The sequence below is a fragment of the Penaeus chinensis genome, chromosome 21, assembly GCF_019202785.1.
Source record: "Penaeus chinensis breed Huanghai No. 1 chromosome 21, ASM1920278v2, whole genome shotgun sequence".
Lineage (NCBI taxonomy): Eukaryota > Metazoa > Arthropoda > Malacostraca > Decapoda > Penaeidae > Penaeus > Penaeus chinensis.
The window spans coordinates 756,649-775,834 of NC_061839.1; the positions used below are offsets into that span (position 1 = coordinate 756,649).

The window sequence follows — 19,186 nt, forward strand, 5'->3', positions numbered from 1 at the left end:
ATGGTCGGACAGGTAGGGATTCCCCACCTAGGTCATGTCTACGGAAAGTAATTTTGGCAATGTTGATGGATTTCTTACGATTTCCTCTGGGAGGAATGGAGTAGCATTGTACATATGTTGCATCATAGTCTGTGAGACAAGCGAGTAAGTCCTCTTCACAATCTGACCATTCTTTGTCATAGATTGGGCAATCTGTTGGGGGGAGAAACAGTTCCGGTACAAGTTATAGCTTGGTTTTCAGTTGTTACTGTGACGAGACGGTAGTCGGGTCGGCTACGGAAAGAGACTTTGCCTACTTGTTTTTGGAGGCATTGTTGGAAGAGGAGGGTGTTTTGAGAGTAGGGAGCTGTGGGAGGGATCACGAAAAATCGGTCCCATTTGGCTGGGCTAAATAGAGTATTTAGGATTCTTGTAGAGGTGGGGGTAGTAGAAGTGCGGGGACGTGTGAAGGAGGGAGTAGTGTTGAGGGGGGTAGTGTTGAGGGGGGTAGTGTTATGGGGAGGTGGGCAATAAGGTTGTAAAGTAGTAATAAGGGGAGATGGGGTGGTTGATGATGAAGGTTGTGGGAGTAAAGGTGTTGAAGTTGATCATGTTGGGAGAGTAGAAATGTCTCCTGGGGGTTGGTTGTTGATTAGGGTTGATACTGTACAAGTATGCATTGATGATGGAGTTGTTGCAGTGTTCGGAGCCGTGGTCAAAGGAGAGCTGGGATTGGGGCTATTTGATAAAGGGGCAAGCCTCATTGCTCCTAAGAGTGGGGTTACGTCTACATTATAGGCCATGATAAGCCTGGAGTATGTTGGGGGAAAAAAAATAGTCCACCCCTCAGGGTCCCCTTGAGGGGTAAGGGCCAGGTATGGCAGGGGCATACCGTGCCCATGGTTCCCTCAGGCCATTTAGGACTGACATAAAGTCAGCCTTTCATCCTTTCAGCACAGCTCTCACACCTTAGGAGGTGGATAGTAGAAGGGATTGGTGAAGAAACAAACAAAAAGTATGAGTGGGAAAAAAAAAACCATGCAAAATTAGTTAAAAGCTAGGGCTGAGTCCCAAGGTTGAGGAGTTCCCCATCATTGGGTCTCAGTCTCCGTCTCCTAAGCCCCCCCACGACAACAACGGGCAAAGGATTGGGGGGGTTGCCAGACATGAAAGGTAATTTAGTACTATGATAAAGTATTGTGGCGAAAAGGGGTAAAAATTAGTTACGATTAGACCAAGTTGCTAGAATAGGATGAATAAAAGGAAGAGGAAACCATAAAAGATCATACAAAACTAGTTAAAAGCTAGGGCTGAGGACCAAGGTAGGGGTGATACCCTACACTGGGCCACGACAACGAGCAAGGGATTGGGGGCATATTCATACAGGCAGGCATGGTCAACGGGCAACTAAAGGTGACGTTTACCAAGCAGTTTGTCCGCTAGTGAAGTTATTCTTATTTGTGCCCACCGATCATGCACGCTTCCCCCCCCCCCCCCCCCATTAGCTTAAGGTAATCTCACCTATTTACCCCCATTCCTTGCCTTTCGGATTTTATATCAAATATGAATGTATAAATAATTAGTTGAAAATAACGGACATCCCTGATTGACCTCGGTGATGCAAGTGCCTGTGTAACCAGTTTATAATGGACAGTATATGTACTAGTAACTTTACACTCCGCACCCTCAGTAGTGGTAAAACGATGTTGCAGTAATAAAGAAACAAATTAAATACAAGTTTTATTTATGTGTAAAAGGTATGGCGTAGCTTCTGCAACGCATACAAGCTACATGGCTTTATTTTATATATAACAATCTCATCAAAAGGCGCAGCAATATATAGCACGACACTGCAAAACAAGAATGCATCAGTACACTAAAAAAAGATTAAACTTCAAAAAATTAAAAAAAAACACTGATTAGTCTCGAGAGCTTTAGTCTGCGCGTTTGCCGACGCGCTTTGGAGTTGCGGGACATTCCTCTTCCAGTTCCACGTGGTCGTATCCGCTCTCTTTTCTCATCTGGAAAAAAAAATGGTTAATAGAATGTAATATACCTTTGCAAAAACAATTTGGGAACATGTTCTCTTAAGCTTATGTAGTATGTGTACAAGTCAGTGCTGTTGAAATTTTTAATATTTAAAGTGTGTAAGGGTTTCAAATCAAGACAACATTACTTAAAGAATTGGAAAAGATGATCGCCAGTTTTGACTACAACACAATATCAAAAATATCTGCCGACTATTTGAGTTTGTGCAAAAGAAAAGCTTCATTGGTAAGGGGAAATAACACGACAGCAGGAGTTTGCCAAAAACAATGCTAGAAGGCATGGCAGATGGAGACACGGAGGCCACAAAAGAACTGGATAGCTAACATCAAATAGACTGGCGTGGAAATTTAAAACTGAGAAAAATGTGGGTGGAGGGTGATGAAAACTGCAACAGCTTCCCTGCAACCTGAACAAGTCATCTACTGAAAAAAAATCAGCCGCATCAACATCAAAGGTCGTTACCAGCGTATTCAAATTGCAGCGATTGGGTAGAGCTTGATTAAGTATTGGGGGGCGAAAAGGGTAAATATGAGTTAACGATTAGGTCCACTTCTCCTAATCGTTAACTCATATTTACCCTTTTCGCCCCAATACTTAATCAAGCTCTACCCAATCGCTGCAATTTGAATACGCTGGTAACGACCTTTGATGTTGATGCGGCTGATTTTTTTTCAGTAGATGACTTGTTAAGAAGCGGGAAAAGGAAAAAGGGGGAGAAAAGCATGCAAAATTAGTTGAGGCGAGGGCTGAGGTCAAAGATCGGGATGATCACCTACATTGGGCTTCAGTCTCCTCCTCCTCCAACAAGAACAACGTGCAAGGGACTGGAGAGGCTGAACAGGTTAAGGGATGAGACTGTTCAAGTTCACTGATGTGGTTCAATGCGAGTGGCCTGAATCTGTCGACGGACGAACGGGCGCGTTTGTCCCTCCTGCATCTGTCGACCACACGTGCATGTCGTGTGACCTGCATCTGTCAATAGACACGTGCGCGCGAGTGGGGGGGGGGGGGGGGCATTTATCCTGCGCACAACAGACGTGTGCTCATCTAAGATCTAGGTCTGTATTTGTGACACGCATCCGTCTATAGATGTGGATCTGTGTGACACGCATCTAGGAGATGTTGGCGTACAGACGTGGATCTGTGCATTGTTTTATTTATTGAAAATGTTCTGCCGCGTCAACACTAAGGTCACTTGCGGCGTATGCTTCGCCCCCAGGTGAGGAAGCTTTTTAGTTCATAAGGCGATGTTTGTGGATTCACAGAATGGTTAAAACAAATAAATATACTAGATATCAAGGGCCATATAGCATCATGATAAAATACTGTGCCGAGAAGGATGGGAGCAGAACAAATGTCAATATTAGAATAGGTAGAAAAAACCTCTGGTGTTTCTTGTCTGGCCTCGCTTAGAGGGAGGCCTAGTTTGAATGAAAATTGCTACCTCAAGCTTGTAGGCAGAGCAGCTCCTATAACAAATTATGGGAGCCACCACAATTGGCACATGTGCGTGACTGAGCAGTGTTGGGCTGGATGGCCAAGACACTAGTATTTCTGACATTGACGGAGAAGGGGTCGATATGATCGGACAGAGCAGGACACTCCACCAATATAAACTTCATGGGGAGGTCACGTCTACGGAAGCTAATCTTGGCAATATTGGTGTAGAACTTACGCTGGCCTCTGGGGGCACTGTAAAGCCTATGCATCTTGGTCGACGAGGTAGGCGAGCAGGTCGTTTTCAGTGTCTGACCAGTCCATGTCGCAGACAGGACAATCAGTCGGAGAGACGGAAACAGTTCCGGTACAAGTATTAAGGGATGAACGAGGCTGGGTAGGAATAAGTTTGCCAGTGAGGTAATTCAGGGTAGATAGTGCAGAAGCTTGGGACTCGGCTGTAATTGTGAACGATAGGAACGACTGCGAAAGGAAGCTTTTCCTATTTTTTTTTTTTTTTTTTTTTTTTTTTTAGACATTGACAGTCAGTGTAAGGGGCTGCAGGGGGAATCAAAGAATCGATCCCACTTGGCTGGCCCAAAAGAGTATTCAAAAGGTTTGCAGTGGTGGAAGGACGAGGAGGGCGGGAGGAAAATGGGGTAGTGGGAAGGACGACAATAAAGATGAAGAATACTAATAAGGGAGGAGGACAACTAAGATGAATAGTAATATTACGAGAAGAGGGGGCAGACAATAAAGACTTGTGCCGTAGGAGATGGAGGGAATTTGGGAGAGACGAAGGGGTGTATCCTAAAAGTTGAGTAATGACCCGGGTGGATGATTCAGAATGGACAAAAATGACAGCAAGCATCGAGGAGATCCGGAAATCAGAGAAATCAATTTAAGATAGACTAGTTGCTGAAGGGGGCAAGCCTTAATGCCCCTAATAAGGGTACAAAATCTTCATGACTGGGAAAGGAAAGGGAGAGAAGAAAAGACCATGCAAAATGATTGAGGCGAGGCCTGAGGTCTAGGGCAGGGGTGATCCACTACATTTAGGCCTCAGTCTCCGTCTCCTACGACAATGTGCAAGGGATTGGGAAAGGAAGGGTCTATACGCACGTGACCTGCATCTGTCTACAGAGCTATAGGATCCTGTATTCTGTAGTACATATATTTGACTGATTGGAAGTTCGCATGTCAAATTGTGTCGGTTTCCGTGTACATGAATAGGGCGCCATAGTGCTATATTTTCAAAGAAGGTACACGTCTTTCGATGTTTAGTTTTGTGTTATTTACTTCAATAACTCCGCCTTTGTACACTGCAGTAGCACATGCGATTCTGGATCCTTGGTCTTGGAAACATTATGATCTTTATAGTTAAAATTATTATTTCCCAGTATCGTTCGCGTATTCTCAGGCAACATTCAGTCAAATTGCTTAGATGCATTGTGTGTGTGGATATGCGATGTTTATGCTTGTGTATGCGAACGTGCGTGTTGTATTGTATATACGAGAGAGAGAGAGAGAAGAGAGGAAAGAGAAAAGAGAGAGAGAGAGAGAGAGGAACGAGAGAGAGAGAGAGAGAGGAACGAGAGAGAGAGAGAGAGAGGAACGAGAGAGAGAGAGAGAGAGGAACGAGAGAGAGAGAGAGAGAGAGGAAAGAGAGAGAGAGAGAGAGAGAGGAAAGAGAGAGAGAGAGAGAGAGAGGAAAGAGAGAGAGAGAGAGAGAGAGGAAAGAGAGAGAGAGAGAGAGGAACGAGAGAGAGAGAGAGAGAGAGGAACGAGAGAGAGAGAGAGAGAGAGGAAAGAGAGAGAGAGAGAGAGAGAGAGAGGAAAGAGAGAGAGAGAGAGAGAGGAAAGAGAGAGAGAGAGAGAGAGAGGAAAGAGAGAGAGAGAGAGAGAGAGAGAGAGAGAGAGAGAGAGAGAGAGAGAGGAAAGAGAGAGAGAGAGAGAGAGAGGAAAGAGAGAGAGAGAGAGAGAGAGGAAGAGAGAGAGAGAGAGGAAAGAGAGAGAGAGAGAGAGAGGAAAGAGAGAGAGAGAGAGAGAGGAAAGAGAGAGAGAGAGAGAGAGGAAAGAGAGAGAGAGAGAGAGAGGAAAGAGAGAGAGAGAGAGAGAGAGGAAAGAGAGAGAGAGAGAGAGAGAGGAAAGAGAGAGAGAGAGAGAGAGAGGAAAGAGAGAGAGAGAGAGAGAGAGGAAAGAGAGAGAGAGAGAGAGAGGAAAGAGAGAGAGAGAGAGAGAGGAAAGAGAGAGAGAGAGAGAGAGAGGAAAGAGAGAGAGAGAGAGAGAGGAAAGAGAGAGAGAGAGAGAGAGGAAAGAGAGAGAGAGAGAGAGAGGAAAGAGAGAGAGAGAGAGAGAGGAAAGAGAGAGAGAGAGAGAGAGGAAAGAGAGAGAGAGAGAGAGAGAGAGAGAGAGAGAGAGAGAGGAAAGAGAGAGAGAGAGAGAGGAAAGAGAGAGAGAGAGAGAGAGGAAAGAGAGAGAGAGAGAGAGAGGAAAGAGAGAGAGAGAGAGAGAGGAAAGAGAGAGAGAGAGAGAGAGGAAAGAGAGAGAGAGAGAGAGAGGAAAGAGAGAGAGAGAGAGAGAGGAAAGAGAGAGAGAGAGAGAGAGGAAAGAGAGAGAGAGAGAGAGAGAGGAAAGAGAGAGAGAGAGAGAGAGGAAAGAGAGAGAGAGAGAGAGAGGAAAGAGAGAGAGAGAGAGAGAGGAAAGAGAGAGAGAGAGAGAGAGGAAAGAGAGAGAGAGAGAGAGAGGAAAGAGAGAGAGAGAGAGAGAGGAAAGAGAGAGAGAGAGAGAGAGGAAAGAGAGAGAGAGAGAGAGAGGAAAGAGAGAGAGAGAGAGAGAGGAAAGAGAGAGAGAGAGAGAGAGGAAAGAGAGAGAGAGAGAGAGAGAAGAGAGAGAGAGAGAGAGAGGAAGAGAGAGAGAGAGAGGAAAGAGAGAGAGAGAGAGAGAGGAAAGAGAGAGAGAGAGAGAGAGGAAAGAGAGAGAGAGAGAGAGAGGAAAGAGAGAGAGAGAGAGAGAGGAAAGAGAGAGAGAGAGAGAGAGGAAAGAGAGAGAGAGAGAGAGAGGAAAGAGAGAGAGAGAGAGAGAGGAAAGAGAGAGAGAGAGAGAGAGGAAAGAGAGAGAGAGAGAGAGAGGAAAGAGAGAGAGAGAGAGAGAGGAAAGAGAGAGAGAGAGAGAGAGGAAAGAGAGAGAGAGAGAGAGAGGAAAGAGAGAGAGAGAGAGAGAGGAAAGAGAGAGAGAGAGAGAGAGGAAAGAGAGAGAGAGAGAGAGAGGAAAGAGAGAGAGAGAGAGAGAGGAAAGAGAGAGAGAGAGAGAGAGGAAAGAGAGAGAGAGAGAGAGAGGAAAGAGAGAGAGAGAGAGAGAGGAAAGAGAGAGAGAGAGAGAGAGGAAAGAGAGAGAGAGAGAGAGAGGAAAGAGAGAGAGAGAGAGAGAGGAAAGAGAGAGAGAGAGAGAGAGGAAAGAGAGAGAGAGAGAGAGAGGAAAGAGAGAGAGAGAGAGAGAGGAAAGAGAGAGAGAGAGAGAGAGGAAAGAGAGAGAGAGAGAGAGAGGAAAGAGAGAGAGAGAGAGAGAGGAAAGAGAGAGAGAGAGAGAGAGGAAAGAGAGAGAGAGAGAGAGAGGAAAGAGAGAGAGAGAGAGAGAGGAAAGAGAGAGAGAGAGAGAGAGGAAAGAGAGAGAGAGAGAGAGGAAAGAGAGAGAGAGAGAGAGGAAAGAGAGAGAGAGAGAGAGGAAAAGAGAGAGAGAGAGAGGAAAGAGAGAGAGAGAGAGGAAAGAGAGAGAGAGAGAGGAAAGAGAGAGAGAGAGAGGAAAGAGAGAGAGAGAGGAAAGAGAGAGAGAGAGAGGAAAGAGAGAGAGAGAGAGGAAAGAGAGAGAGAGAGAGGAAGAGAGAGAGAGAGAGAGAAGAGAGAGAGAGAGAGAGAGAGAGAGAGAGAGAGAGAGAGAGAGAGAGAGAGAGAGAGAGAGAGAGAGAGAGAGAGAGAGAGAGAGAGAGAGAGGGGGGGGGGGGGAAGATAAGTGAGGTTTATACTCAAGTGCATGAGTGAGTATAGATAGGTGTTCTTGCTTGTGTGTGGATGTGTCTTGGGAAAGGGTTATGCATGTAGGGCAGGTGGGGGCATGTACGAGTTATGTTCGTTGTTTGTGTAGGTTATTTGTTGTGGGGTTATTTGTTGTGGGGTTATTTATGTGGGGGGGTTACGTACGTATGCATGTGCGGCGGGGGGGGGGGGGGGGTATATATGTACGCATACACGTGTGTGGAGGAATATATGCATGTGCATATGTTTGCGTCAGGAGGAATTGAGGGGATATGAATGAACCTGTGTGTGTGTGGGGGGGGGGGGGTCATGCGTGTATGCATGCATGGATGTTTTGGTTTTAATGATACATGCGATCTTGTGCGTGTAAATATGAACAAGGGAGTGCGAAACGCGTGTGATATTGTTAGAGTTTTTGTACGTGAAAAACAATACGATAGGTGGGTTGCCACAATTATAAGCATTTCTGTTTTGTAATATTACTATTATTATTATCGCTATTGCCATTATCAATAATACTACTATTATTAATATTACTACCACTACTATTATTATTATTATTTATTATTACTATTACTATTATTACTATTACTAGTATTACCATTACTATTACTATTATTACTACTATTACTATTATTATTAGTGCAAAAATAGTCACGTCAAACATTTGTTAATTTACAACAATACAGCAGGTTATTCTCGAATCCCCAAGGCAGAGCAACGAACGAGAAAAGTGAAAAGCAGTGTTAGGAAAACACAAATTAGTAAAGCATATACTTAGATTTTTTTTTATTGTATATTGACAAATCAATTGCATATAAACATTTTTCTAACACATTTGGTAACTTAAGAATTAATATGAAAGTTATTAACCATGCAATTTACTACAGAAAGAAATTCAACTTAAAGGCTAATTAATATTCACTCCCTAAGTTAACTCCTCTCAAAGGTAGCAATTCCATTAGTTATTTTTATAGGAAAAGTAAGGTTATATAGCACATTATATGAAAGAACATTGCCCCTGCTACTTCGAACACTAAAAGATAAAAAAAGACCATTTACAAGAAACAAGATAAAGAATATACATCTATTACTACCCAGCATTAAGCTCGCCAACCTTATTACATGTCAAAAACTGCACAACAGCCTTCAAACGGTGGGCGAAAAATGCTTATATTCTCGTACCTGCAGATAATGCGCACGAATCACCAGCAGGAAATAGGTCTCCAGGAAAATGTACCCAAAGGCTATGGCAGCCAGGATGGACATGGAGCTGAAATCGCCGACGACGATGAGACCTATGCAGAGCGCGGCGCCGCCCGTGGTCGCCAGGACGATGTAAACGAGACGGAGGATCATGTAGGGCACCATGAGGCAGGCGTCATTCTGGGGAGAAACATGGCAGTGAGTATATAACGAAGGGTATATTTGAAAAAAACTCATCGTGCTTATGATTTCACAATCTATGCGTTTTCTTTTTTATTTTCACACCTTTGTTACTAAAATTGCACGCTGAAAATGTTTTTCCTATCAAATAATAATTGTTCACCAACGAATAAACGTAAAGGTATTTCTATAACTACAGGAACAGAAAATTGTTAATCTTTACGGTATTGACGTACTAAGCTAGGGCATATTGAAGATGATCTTGGGAGAGCAAAAATTGCAGTCGTCGGCACAAGACAATCTGCAGATACGAGTGGTAACGCCACAAATAAGGGAAAAGACCACGGAAGGCGCCGCCCACAGCCAAGGTCCATTCCGTGGTCCCGAGTTTCTGCTCTAACTTGCTGCGCATACTCGAGTGAAAATACAGTTTGCCGGGAGGGCGTTGGGACACACCCAGTCACAGCAACTTATGACTGTTGAATAGCTTTCGTAACGGAGTTGGGAACTATCTCTGGCGAGTGCGTCTGTGCTGTAAAGAATGGCCAAATAAAAACAAATAATAATAAAACGGCATACCTTTGAGATGCCGTGGATGAGAAGCGAGCTGATGATCACCTGGATGACGTAGATCAGCATCAGTGTTGCCCCGCCTAACATGACTGTAGATCATAAATAAATTTAGAACATGCATAATCAAAACAATATTATAGGACACAGTAGATTTTGATAATGACTAATAACTAATGATAAGCAAGATAATAAAATTACACTAAAACGTGAACTGGAACCCATAGATAATAAACTCAGCCACTGCAGAACGTAAAAAATGAAAACCGAAAAAGATGAACAGGTGTGGTTTCGTTAAGGGTACATAAACAGCATTGCCATATCCCTTTCACTCACCTATGTGTTTCGCGCTGTCTCTGCAGGCACCCATGTCCTCGGCTTGCAAGTTCTCCCGGCAGAACTTCAGTACTTCGCTGTCCACATTCTGGTCATGATTTGCGTATATGTTGACGAGGTTCAGGATGCCAAAAATGCCGGAAATCTAAATAAGAACAAAAAGGAAAACTAATTTTACGGAATAAGCATTTTCTACCAACATTATCACACTTACAAGACTACCTACAGAAAAGCAAGTTTACATATCAGAAAATTACAAAACGATAAGAATATCAGGCCTCCTCCTCCTCCCAACACTAGCAAAGCTGCACAACCCTTCCTTATCAATATTCATATATTGGTACGTACGTAATTAGCACAGAATTAACACAAGGTCCGTCTTTACTTACGACCGAGAGCGAAGCCAGAATGAGACTTCCGGTTCTTCGTGTGAAGCAACAACATCCCTTCGGCTGCCACAGCATCTTGGAAGTCTTAATGGGAGAGAAACATACATATAAGTAATGTAAAATAAAGGAAATAAAAGAAAAAGCTCCGTCAAAGACCAGCCTCCCATACCTCTTTCGGCAAGAAACCACTTGGAGCGATAGATTACCTGGACAATGGGTATCCCAGTTCGGCTAATCTCTACCTTGTTAGAATGTACAATTGCTTATTTGTCTTTACAAGCGCGCAGAAAGAGGGAAATGGACACTTTAATCTTAGAGAACAAAGAGGAAAAAAGGGAAATAAACACCGATACAGCTACATCTGCCTCACATTTACCGCGAAGAAACGAAAATATCCGTTGCATATCACCGATCAGGCCAAGTCCACAACACCCTCCTCCCACAGCCTGAGTTCGTAATGTCGGATTTTCTTTAAGTTAGTACGAAGTGCTAATAAAGAGGGGGCACAGGGAGGCCCCACCAGGGTCTAGGATATAAATAGAATGTAGGAAAGGTTTGGTTTGGATTTATCGGTTCGCATGATACCTGGTTTTGGGAATTAGTCTGGTGGTGCGTCGCTCTCGGTAACAATTACCCTCCGTTGTCAAGCCTCCTCGTACACGTGCGTATACGTATAAGTGCACGTCCGGCCGTACTCGCACTGCCTCTCATTCACTACCTTGTTCCGAACTATTTACAATAAATGCGTTTATTTTCACAAGTTTTTAAGATTGTACTTTCCATAACTGCGTTATAACAGATATGACAGGCATTTTGCTGTGTTGACCTTTGCCACTTTGGTGGACTAGAAAAAAAAACAAAAAAACGGATGTTCATATTGCGAACAGGCTATATGAACCTCATAGTTTGTACGTATATGTATATTTACGTGTTTATGTATGTTATCAAGTCTGTAGAGGTATGGTTGTGTATACATGCTAAATGATGTGCGACTGTGTGAATTTGTTGGTTACGGTATGGGTATTTGAGCATTTGTTACCGAGAGCGACGTACCTCCAGAGGCGAAGTCCCAAAAAACAGGGTATCCTCTGCATGCGAACCCAAAATCCAGACCCAACTTTCCCTTAATATTTTTTCCCTTGGAGAAAGCGTGGCGTTTAGAACTCTGGCCGTGTGTGGGTGCGGTGGATATTTTCGGATATTTTCGTCACTTCACGGTAAATACGAGGCCGGGGCAGCAGTACCTGTATTGTTTATGACTATTATGCTCTATGATGGCGATGCCCATCCCCCCCCCTCTCTCTCTCTCTCTCTCTCTCTCTCTCTCTCTGTCACCCTCGGCAACATTAACCCAAACAAATAAACAAACAAACACGTGTGCTGAATTAATCCACACACACTCCACCAGCTCTGTAATTGACACAGATGTTATCGATTTTCTCCCTCGAAAACTCTGGGTCATTTGGAGTCTCGCTATAACCTGTCCTTACTCATCGACTCGCTTTTCTGTCGTTAAATTTTTCGTCTTTTACATTCACTTCCGTTGTAATTAGCGTTTTAGTATCAGTATAAATGTAGTGTTAAGTGTATTAGCCTGATAGGAGATCATGTAATGTAATTAAAAAAGCGTAGACGATATATAAAATCCTTTAAGAAATATAACCATCAACGAAAATTTGGAATTTGCACACTTGTTCTCCCCACAGTCCTAAGTAAATCCCCAAGAACTTATTAATAAATAAGACTCTACTCACCGGAATATGCAAAATTCACCCACCAAAAGGTAGCACTAGACACAAAGAACCGGAGATATTTTGAATGTGTGGATAAAAATAAGGGACAAGGGTAGAGCGATATTGTACGTGCGTGCCTTCCTCCAGTTTAAATCCCTAAGTGAGACATGTGATCCAGCTGAACCCCCGGTCGCGTTAAGGGTTTCCGAGCGTACAATTATATTACATTTTCCCTAGGGTTAATTCGGTTTCATTTCATTAAACTGCCTTTCGTTATAGATGGTCTTTTCGTTATTGGCGCTGATGTTGCATCGTTTTGGGTAGAGACATTAACGGTGAGGATGTTGAATTTGCAGAAATACGTGTCCTAAATTGGCAACTGGTTGGATGGCGCAGTTTCCACATTGCAAAAGTGGAAGTCCAATGCAGGATAGACACAGTTTATGTTTAAATATTTATTTCACTTTATCCTCCATGTCATGCTTTAGTCGATGTTCCATAGAGTAGTTCTGAATGCACGTGATCAGATACATAGAATATTTATGCATAGTTCCCAATATAGTTATGGTGATTACTCAAAACGACAATTCAGTACCCTTTTACCCCGTGGAATCGTATATCATTATTATTCTTTATAATCATCAAGGTGTTAATAAAAAAAAAAAAAAAAAAAAAAAAAAAAATAGGCAGCAGCTTAATATAAAATGAAAATAAACCCATCGGCACATTTTCCTGAAAATTATAGCCATAAACATGGTTATAACTGGAATTTATTTATATCAAACGTAGAGATATGTGTGTGTGTGTGTGTGTGTGTGTGTGTGTGTGTCTGTGTGTGTGTGCGTGTGTGTGCATTTATCTCTTCATTAACAGGCTATGTGTGAAGACACATAATTCACCGTAAACAAGATGGAATGTTCGGCAATAGATGTAATAAAATTTACATGATTTACTATGATATAGATTGAATATGATAGGATAAACAATTCAATCAAATCATTAAATCATATATATATACATACACACACACACACACACACACACACACACACACACACACACACACACACACACACACATATATATATATATATATATATATATATATATATATATTACATATGGACACATCGTGGCCGTTGAATACATCCATCCAGTTACCAATCTGTCAGCCTCATTGACCGCCCCTCTTTCCCTGTCTGCTTGTCTCTCTCCCTTACTCTCTCTGTATGTTTCCCCAGCCCTCCCTCCCCCCTCTCTCTCTTTCTCTGTGTCTGTGTATGTCTATATGTCTGTTTCTCTCTCTCTCTCTCATTCTTTCTTTCTCTGCCTCAGTGTCTGTCTGTCTGTCTGTGTCTATCTGTCTGTCTGTCTGTGTCTATCTCTCTCTCTCTCTCTCTCTTTCTCTGTCTGTCTGTCTGTCTGGCTGTCTCTCTCTCTCTCTTTTTCTATGTCTGTCTGTCTGGCTGTCTGGCTCTCTCGACTCTCCCTCTCTCTCACTCTCTCTCTCTCTCTCTCTCTGTCTCTCTCTCTCTCTCTCTCTCTCTCTCTCTCTCTCTCTCTCTCTCTCTCTCTCTCTCTCTCTCTCTCTATCTGTGTCTGTCTGTCTGTCTGTCTCTCTCTCTCTCTCTCTCCACGTATATCCTCGACTCATGAGGCCTGTAATAGGAAGTCATCTCCTCCAGGTGTTCCCGCCTCGGTTGTTGAGAGTGACATTTAATATCCCAGTCATGAACCTTTAGTGGTAGTTGCTTCTGCTTGGTGTGGGAAGACTTTTGCTTTGCGTCTCTTCTCTCTCTCTTTCGTTCGTTCGTTCTTTCTTTCTGCCTCTTTCTTTCTTTCTCTCTGCCTCTTTCTTTCTTTCTCTCTGCCTCTTTCTTTCTTTATCTCTGCCTCTCTCTCTCTCTCTCTCTCTCTCTCTCTCTCTCTCTCTCTCTCTCTCTCTCTCTCTCTCTCTCTCTCTCTCTCTCTCTCTCTTCCTCTTTCTCTCTCACTCTCCCTTGTGCGAAAATATGTATCTGTAACTTGTATATTTCACAGCAATTTCGTGTTCTATGTTTGAGGGATATTTATGTATCGATTTGGGGAATGGATTGATGACAGATGCATGAAACTACAAACAAATCAGAATTTCCTATTTTTTTGCATTGAATATTTTGCATGTTGGTGATTATACCGTGAGCTTGCAACATGAAACGTGTAAACTTTTTTTTTTTTTTTTTTTTTTTAATTAAAACTCTTTCCTTTGCAGCTGTGAGACTGGCACCTCTTCTTGGAATGCTTAAGTAAGTAGGAAATTATCAATAAATAACGACACTGCCAAGATCGCGCTTTTAACCTTGAACCGCGGACGATGGAGGTACTTGGCTGAGTCAAATGAGGTTAAATTATTTTCCATTGTGGTGATAATTTTTTTAGATTAAATGCAATCGTCTTCTGAAATGGCAGAGACACATGCATATTGAAAAATTGATAATCTTATGTGTAAAAAAAAACGAGGGCAGCGCTCTGTTATATAACAGTTTTGCAATGCCGATGGCGTGTCTGGCAGAATTGAAATGCAGTAATTCAATACACGAGCTGTAAGATAATACAGATTCCAATATGCATTAGTCTTCCACTAAATTATTTATTAAGATTAATACTTTTCTTTTTTTATATGAGGCACACATCATAGCAGACAATTCAAAATTGTTGTTTGCATTGACGGCGAAAATTTGGATAAAGAGCCAATTCGCTTGTTATTTATTAATTTCATTTTAGTTTATTCACATGTTTACAACAACAAAAACAACAAAAATAGCTTGACGTCATCGTATGGAAGAACATCGTGCTGATTAATTAAAATTATTTGCAATTCCTTCATATGTTGCATTAACATTACTCGCAAATCCGGTTTTGGCCACCTAGTAATTTCTTTTTTTTTTCTCATCCTGTGTGTTAAATTATGATATATGTGATAATGGGGATATTAACAAGGATAGCAGCTGAGAAATGGATAGTAATAATGACAGTGATGAATGTGAAAACAGCAAAAATAATATGTTTATTTCATTACCTGTAAATGCATTCATTGCGACCCTACTTCGATTAACCTTGATCGTGAATTCCTTTTAATTTCATTATTTTTTATATTTTTCCTTATTAAAATATGAGTAAATATTGTCAGGAGATTAAAATTATAAACATAGGCATAGATTGTGAGGCAAGATACTAAGTGACAGTATTTTTCCCTTCTCTTATATTGATATTATTATTATTATCAATATCATTATTATATTTTTTTTTATCATTGGGACCACCATTATTGTTATTATTCGCTGTATTAATACTGGTATTATCAATAGCAGCAGCAATAGTAATTATCTTTGTTGCTGTTATCACCATTATCATTATAATTATCTTCAAAATTTATTATCTAAAAATAAAATATTGTTAAGTTACCCTCTGATGTTTATTTTCTAGCATTATTTATTTATTTATTTATTTTTACCATGGATACTATTTTGTACTTTTGTTTGTTAGTTCAAGTCTTGCCTTTACTTCAATTATGTTAAATAGTTACGTGATACTACTCGCATACATTATTCTTTACAAACATGCAATGTGTTTGTGTTTAGTAAAAATGCACTTATGCTGCGTTGGAGCTGTTAACCTCACCTCCATGGAGTGCTGGCTGTTGCTGGCAGGGTGTTGTAGCAGAGTGGCCTCTCAGGCAATAACAACACTTGTCCTGGCTATACCGGGTGCATTATCTCTTGTCATTCAGATGCACACACACACACACACACACACACACACACACACACACACACACACACACACACACACACACACACACGCACGCACACACACACACGCACCTTTGCACGCACACACACACACGCACCTATGCACGCACATACACATACAGCATCTACTTTAAATAACTCCTTTGAGTCCCTCCCAGCATCATGTCCTTTAGTGTTCTTCCTTGAATTTCCCTCCCTCCCCCCCCTCCCCTCCCCTCCCCTCCCCCCCCCCCCTCCCCTCCCCCTCCCCCTCCCCTCCCTCCTATTACCACATCTAACTTCCCTCCCCTGTGAAGTTTAATTTTTGTCTTCCTGTTACCCAAGTCTCTCCCTCGTTCTCTCCTCTCCTCCCCCCCTCCCTCTTCCCCTTCCCCCCTTCTTCACAATCCCTCACACTCCCTCATTACACTAATCAGCTGCCTTCATTTCAACAGTCATCTTCACTTCCTTGTTCATTGTTATTTTCGCCACGCGTAGTTAAGGAAATATAACTGGTGCTTGGTTAACAACCAGTGCTTGTTATCATTATCATTATTATTATTATTATTAAGAATTGCTATATGGTCTGTGTAAGTAGCGTGCATGTGAAATAGGCTCGGTTGCTGGGGTCTCTGTGGTGTATTCATATGTTTGGTCCAATAGTATGAATGTTAGGTGGTCCGTGGTTTTCCAAAGACATATATGCCAGACATGATTCGTTGCGCAATGCGTTCGTGTTGCAGAATTTTCTAAGTATGCTTATAGAATCATATATATATATATATATACATACACACATACATACACATATGCAGATAATATATATATATATATATTTATATATATATATTACATATATGTATGAACATATACACACATACACATACATATACACACATATATATATATATATAAACACACACACACACATATGTAAATACACACACGCATGCACATACACACACACACGCACACACATCATATATGTATATATATATGTACATATATATGTATATGTATGTATATTATGTTTATATATGTATCTATATGTATATATCTACACACACACACACATATATATCGACGGCCATCTGCAGTCGATGTCGACTATGGCATTATTATCTTTACCCATTCCCGTATAGGTAGAGTCAACGCCTGGGCAAAAGAATGTGAGGAGCAAACTGTTGTCCATGTACCAGGCCCCCTCTCTCCACGCAGCTGGTGGATCCAAAGGAACGGCAAAGACCGATACGATTTGGCACCAGCGGCGTCGTAGGAGTTGCGTTAAGGAGGTCGCAAGCCACAACGAACGGACTCTGGCCCCGGATTTTCCCTCAGGGTTGACTCCCTAAGCCTCTTCATATTATAGATACCACAAGGCAGTGGATTGTTTTGTATAGGGTGGGCTCTCATAGCCTTTGCACGGACTGAACTACAAGGCTGGCATCACTATCTCAACTAGGTAAGAAAATCCGTGCATGTGTGTGTGTGCATTCACACACACGCACACACATGTATATACACATATGTGTGTGCATATATATATATATATATATATATATATATACACACACACATACATACACAATTGTATAGGTATATATCTGACTAACAGCTCAGCAAACCATGGCATCTCATGGTCCAGCAGAATCAGAGGGAAATCTGACTACCCTCCCCGGGTCACAGGGGGCCAGCCAGGGAGCTTCCCCGGTACTTCCTCGGACAGTTACCCGAGCTCTAATCCCCAGAGTGAAGGAGGACCCTTGGCCCAAGGTTTTGTGCCCCCTTCCCAGGGTAATGGGACCTCCGCCCCAGGATACGGGCCCCTTGGCAGCGCAGGTGAAAGCTGCCAAAACACCAAAATACACAAACACAACACGAATCCCCCTTTGTCAATCAAGAACTAATTGAAAATAAAATTGATTTGCTGATCGGAATGTTCTCCGAACAATCTGCAATCAACAGTTTAATTAACCAAGGTGCAATGCCTTCTCAGCTGCAGCAATGCGGAAAGAAAGCATTCTTCACAACATCCTCGACCCCATCCCATCACGCAATATCTGATCTCCCAACCCCTGCCCACGATCAATCTGCCTACCAATCCTTCCCCTTCGTATCCCCTCCCCCCGGCAGAACCACATCTACCTCTACCCCACATCTACCTCTGCAATTCCGGCGGTCAAAACATTAAAAACCATCAGAATAGAACAGCAATGCACAGTCCCTCCTCGGTCATTTCGAAGAAATCATATTGATAATTAAGGAGAAGAATATTGATATTTTGTGTATAAGTGAAACTTGGCTTCACCAAGAAATATCAAGCAGTTTCATCAGCATCCCAAACTTTCATGTTTACAAATGTGATGCATATATGTAAGCGATACCCTTAAATCAAATAAGATCTCTGCAACTGTAAATCATACAGCAATAGAGGGCATCTGGGTAACCGTACAAAGTAGTACGTATCCTTCCTTCATCGTCGGCACAATCTACAGACACCCTCATGCCACCACAGAATCATTTGACTACCAAGAAAATATTCTCAGAGAAATGTCAATAAAGAGAAAACCACTTTTCATCTTAAGGTGATTTAAATGACGATCTAAATAAACCAAATGCAAAGTTAAATGGGATAATTAACAAAAACAAATTAAAACAACTTATAAAGAAGCCTACAAGGATTACAGAAAACACCTCATTCATATTAGACATTATAATAACAAACAGACCCAATATTACACTACACGCAGACGCGGTCACATGCTACATTGCTGATCACGAGCTTATAACCATGACCCTAAATATAGAAAAAGCAAAGCGAAACCCAGTCAATAAAACCTCTCGCGACCTAACGCATTACGATCCTCAGTTACTCTGCCAACATATTATAGCCAATGTCATTAGTGCCTAAGAAGAAACAAAACACAGACACTTCCCAAAATTCCATAAATAATATAGAACACTTTCATAACTTCTTTCCAGAAGTAGGTAGACGCACTTTTGAACAGACAACCGCCCCCACATATCAACACAACATAAACGATACGAACACTACAACTTTTTCAGACCGCAACCAGTAGTAGAGACAATCATCCTAACAATAAGATACTTAAAAGAGATATATTCCGTGGGAGCAGATGGAATTGCACATCGTTTCATAAACGATAATTTACCAGCAATTGCACACTATCTGACAGTAATTATCAATACATCTATAGTCACCGGTGTTTATCCATCACTTTGGAAACACGGCATCATAACTGCTATTTTCAAATCCGATGACAGAGACGAAATTAATAATTATCGACTCATCACTATACTACCAGTGATATCTAAAGTTCTCGAGAAAATAGTTGCAAACTAATTAACATTTTTAGAAGTGAATAACCTTATATCTAACACGCAACACGGTTTTAGGAATAAATTATCAACCGAAACGGCATTACTAAAAGTCACAAATGAAATTTATGATAATATAGACAACAACCAGATCAATTTGCTTACTC

At 41.8% G+C, this 19,186-nt stretch overlaps 1 protein-coding gene across 2 annotated transcripts; it reads right to left on the reverse strand.

Moving 5' to 3' along the window:
* Positions 1 to 1,706: 1,706 nt before the first annotated feature.
* On the reverse strand, positions 1,707 to 15,623 carry LOC125036695. 2 transcript variants are annotated; one of them, XM_047629511.1, is made up of 6 exons: positions 15,571 to 15,623; positions 10,178 to 10,261; positions 9,789 to 9,933; positions 9,462 to 9,544; positions 8,682 to 8,882; positions 1,707 to 2,000 (listed from the first exon to the last, which is right to left on the reverse strand). In XM_047629511.1, the coding sequence occupies exons 1-6, from the start codon at positions 15,574 to 15,576 to the stop codon at positions 1,914 to 1,916; spliced, it is 606 nt and encodes a 201-aa protein (XP_047485467.1). In that variant the 5' UTR covers positions 15,577 to 15,623; the 3' UTR covers positions 1,707 to 1,913. The 2 variants fall into 2 exon arrangements, with proteins under 2 accessions (XP_047485467.1, XP_047485468.1); XM_047629512.1 differs by lacking the exon at positions 15,571 to 15,623 and adding an exon at positions 11,932 to 12,088.
* Positions 15,624 to 19,186: the final 3,563 nt, after the last annotated feature.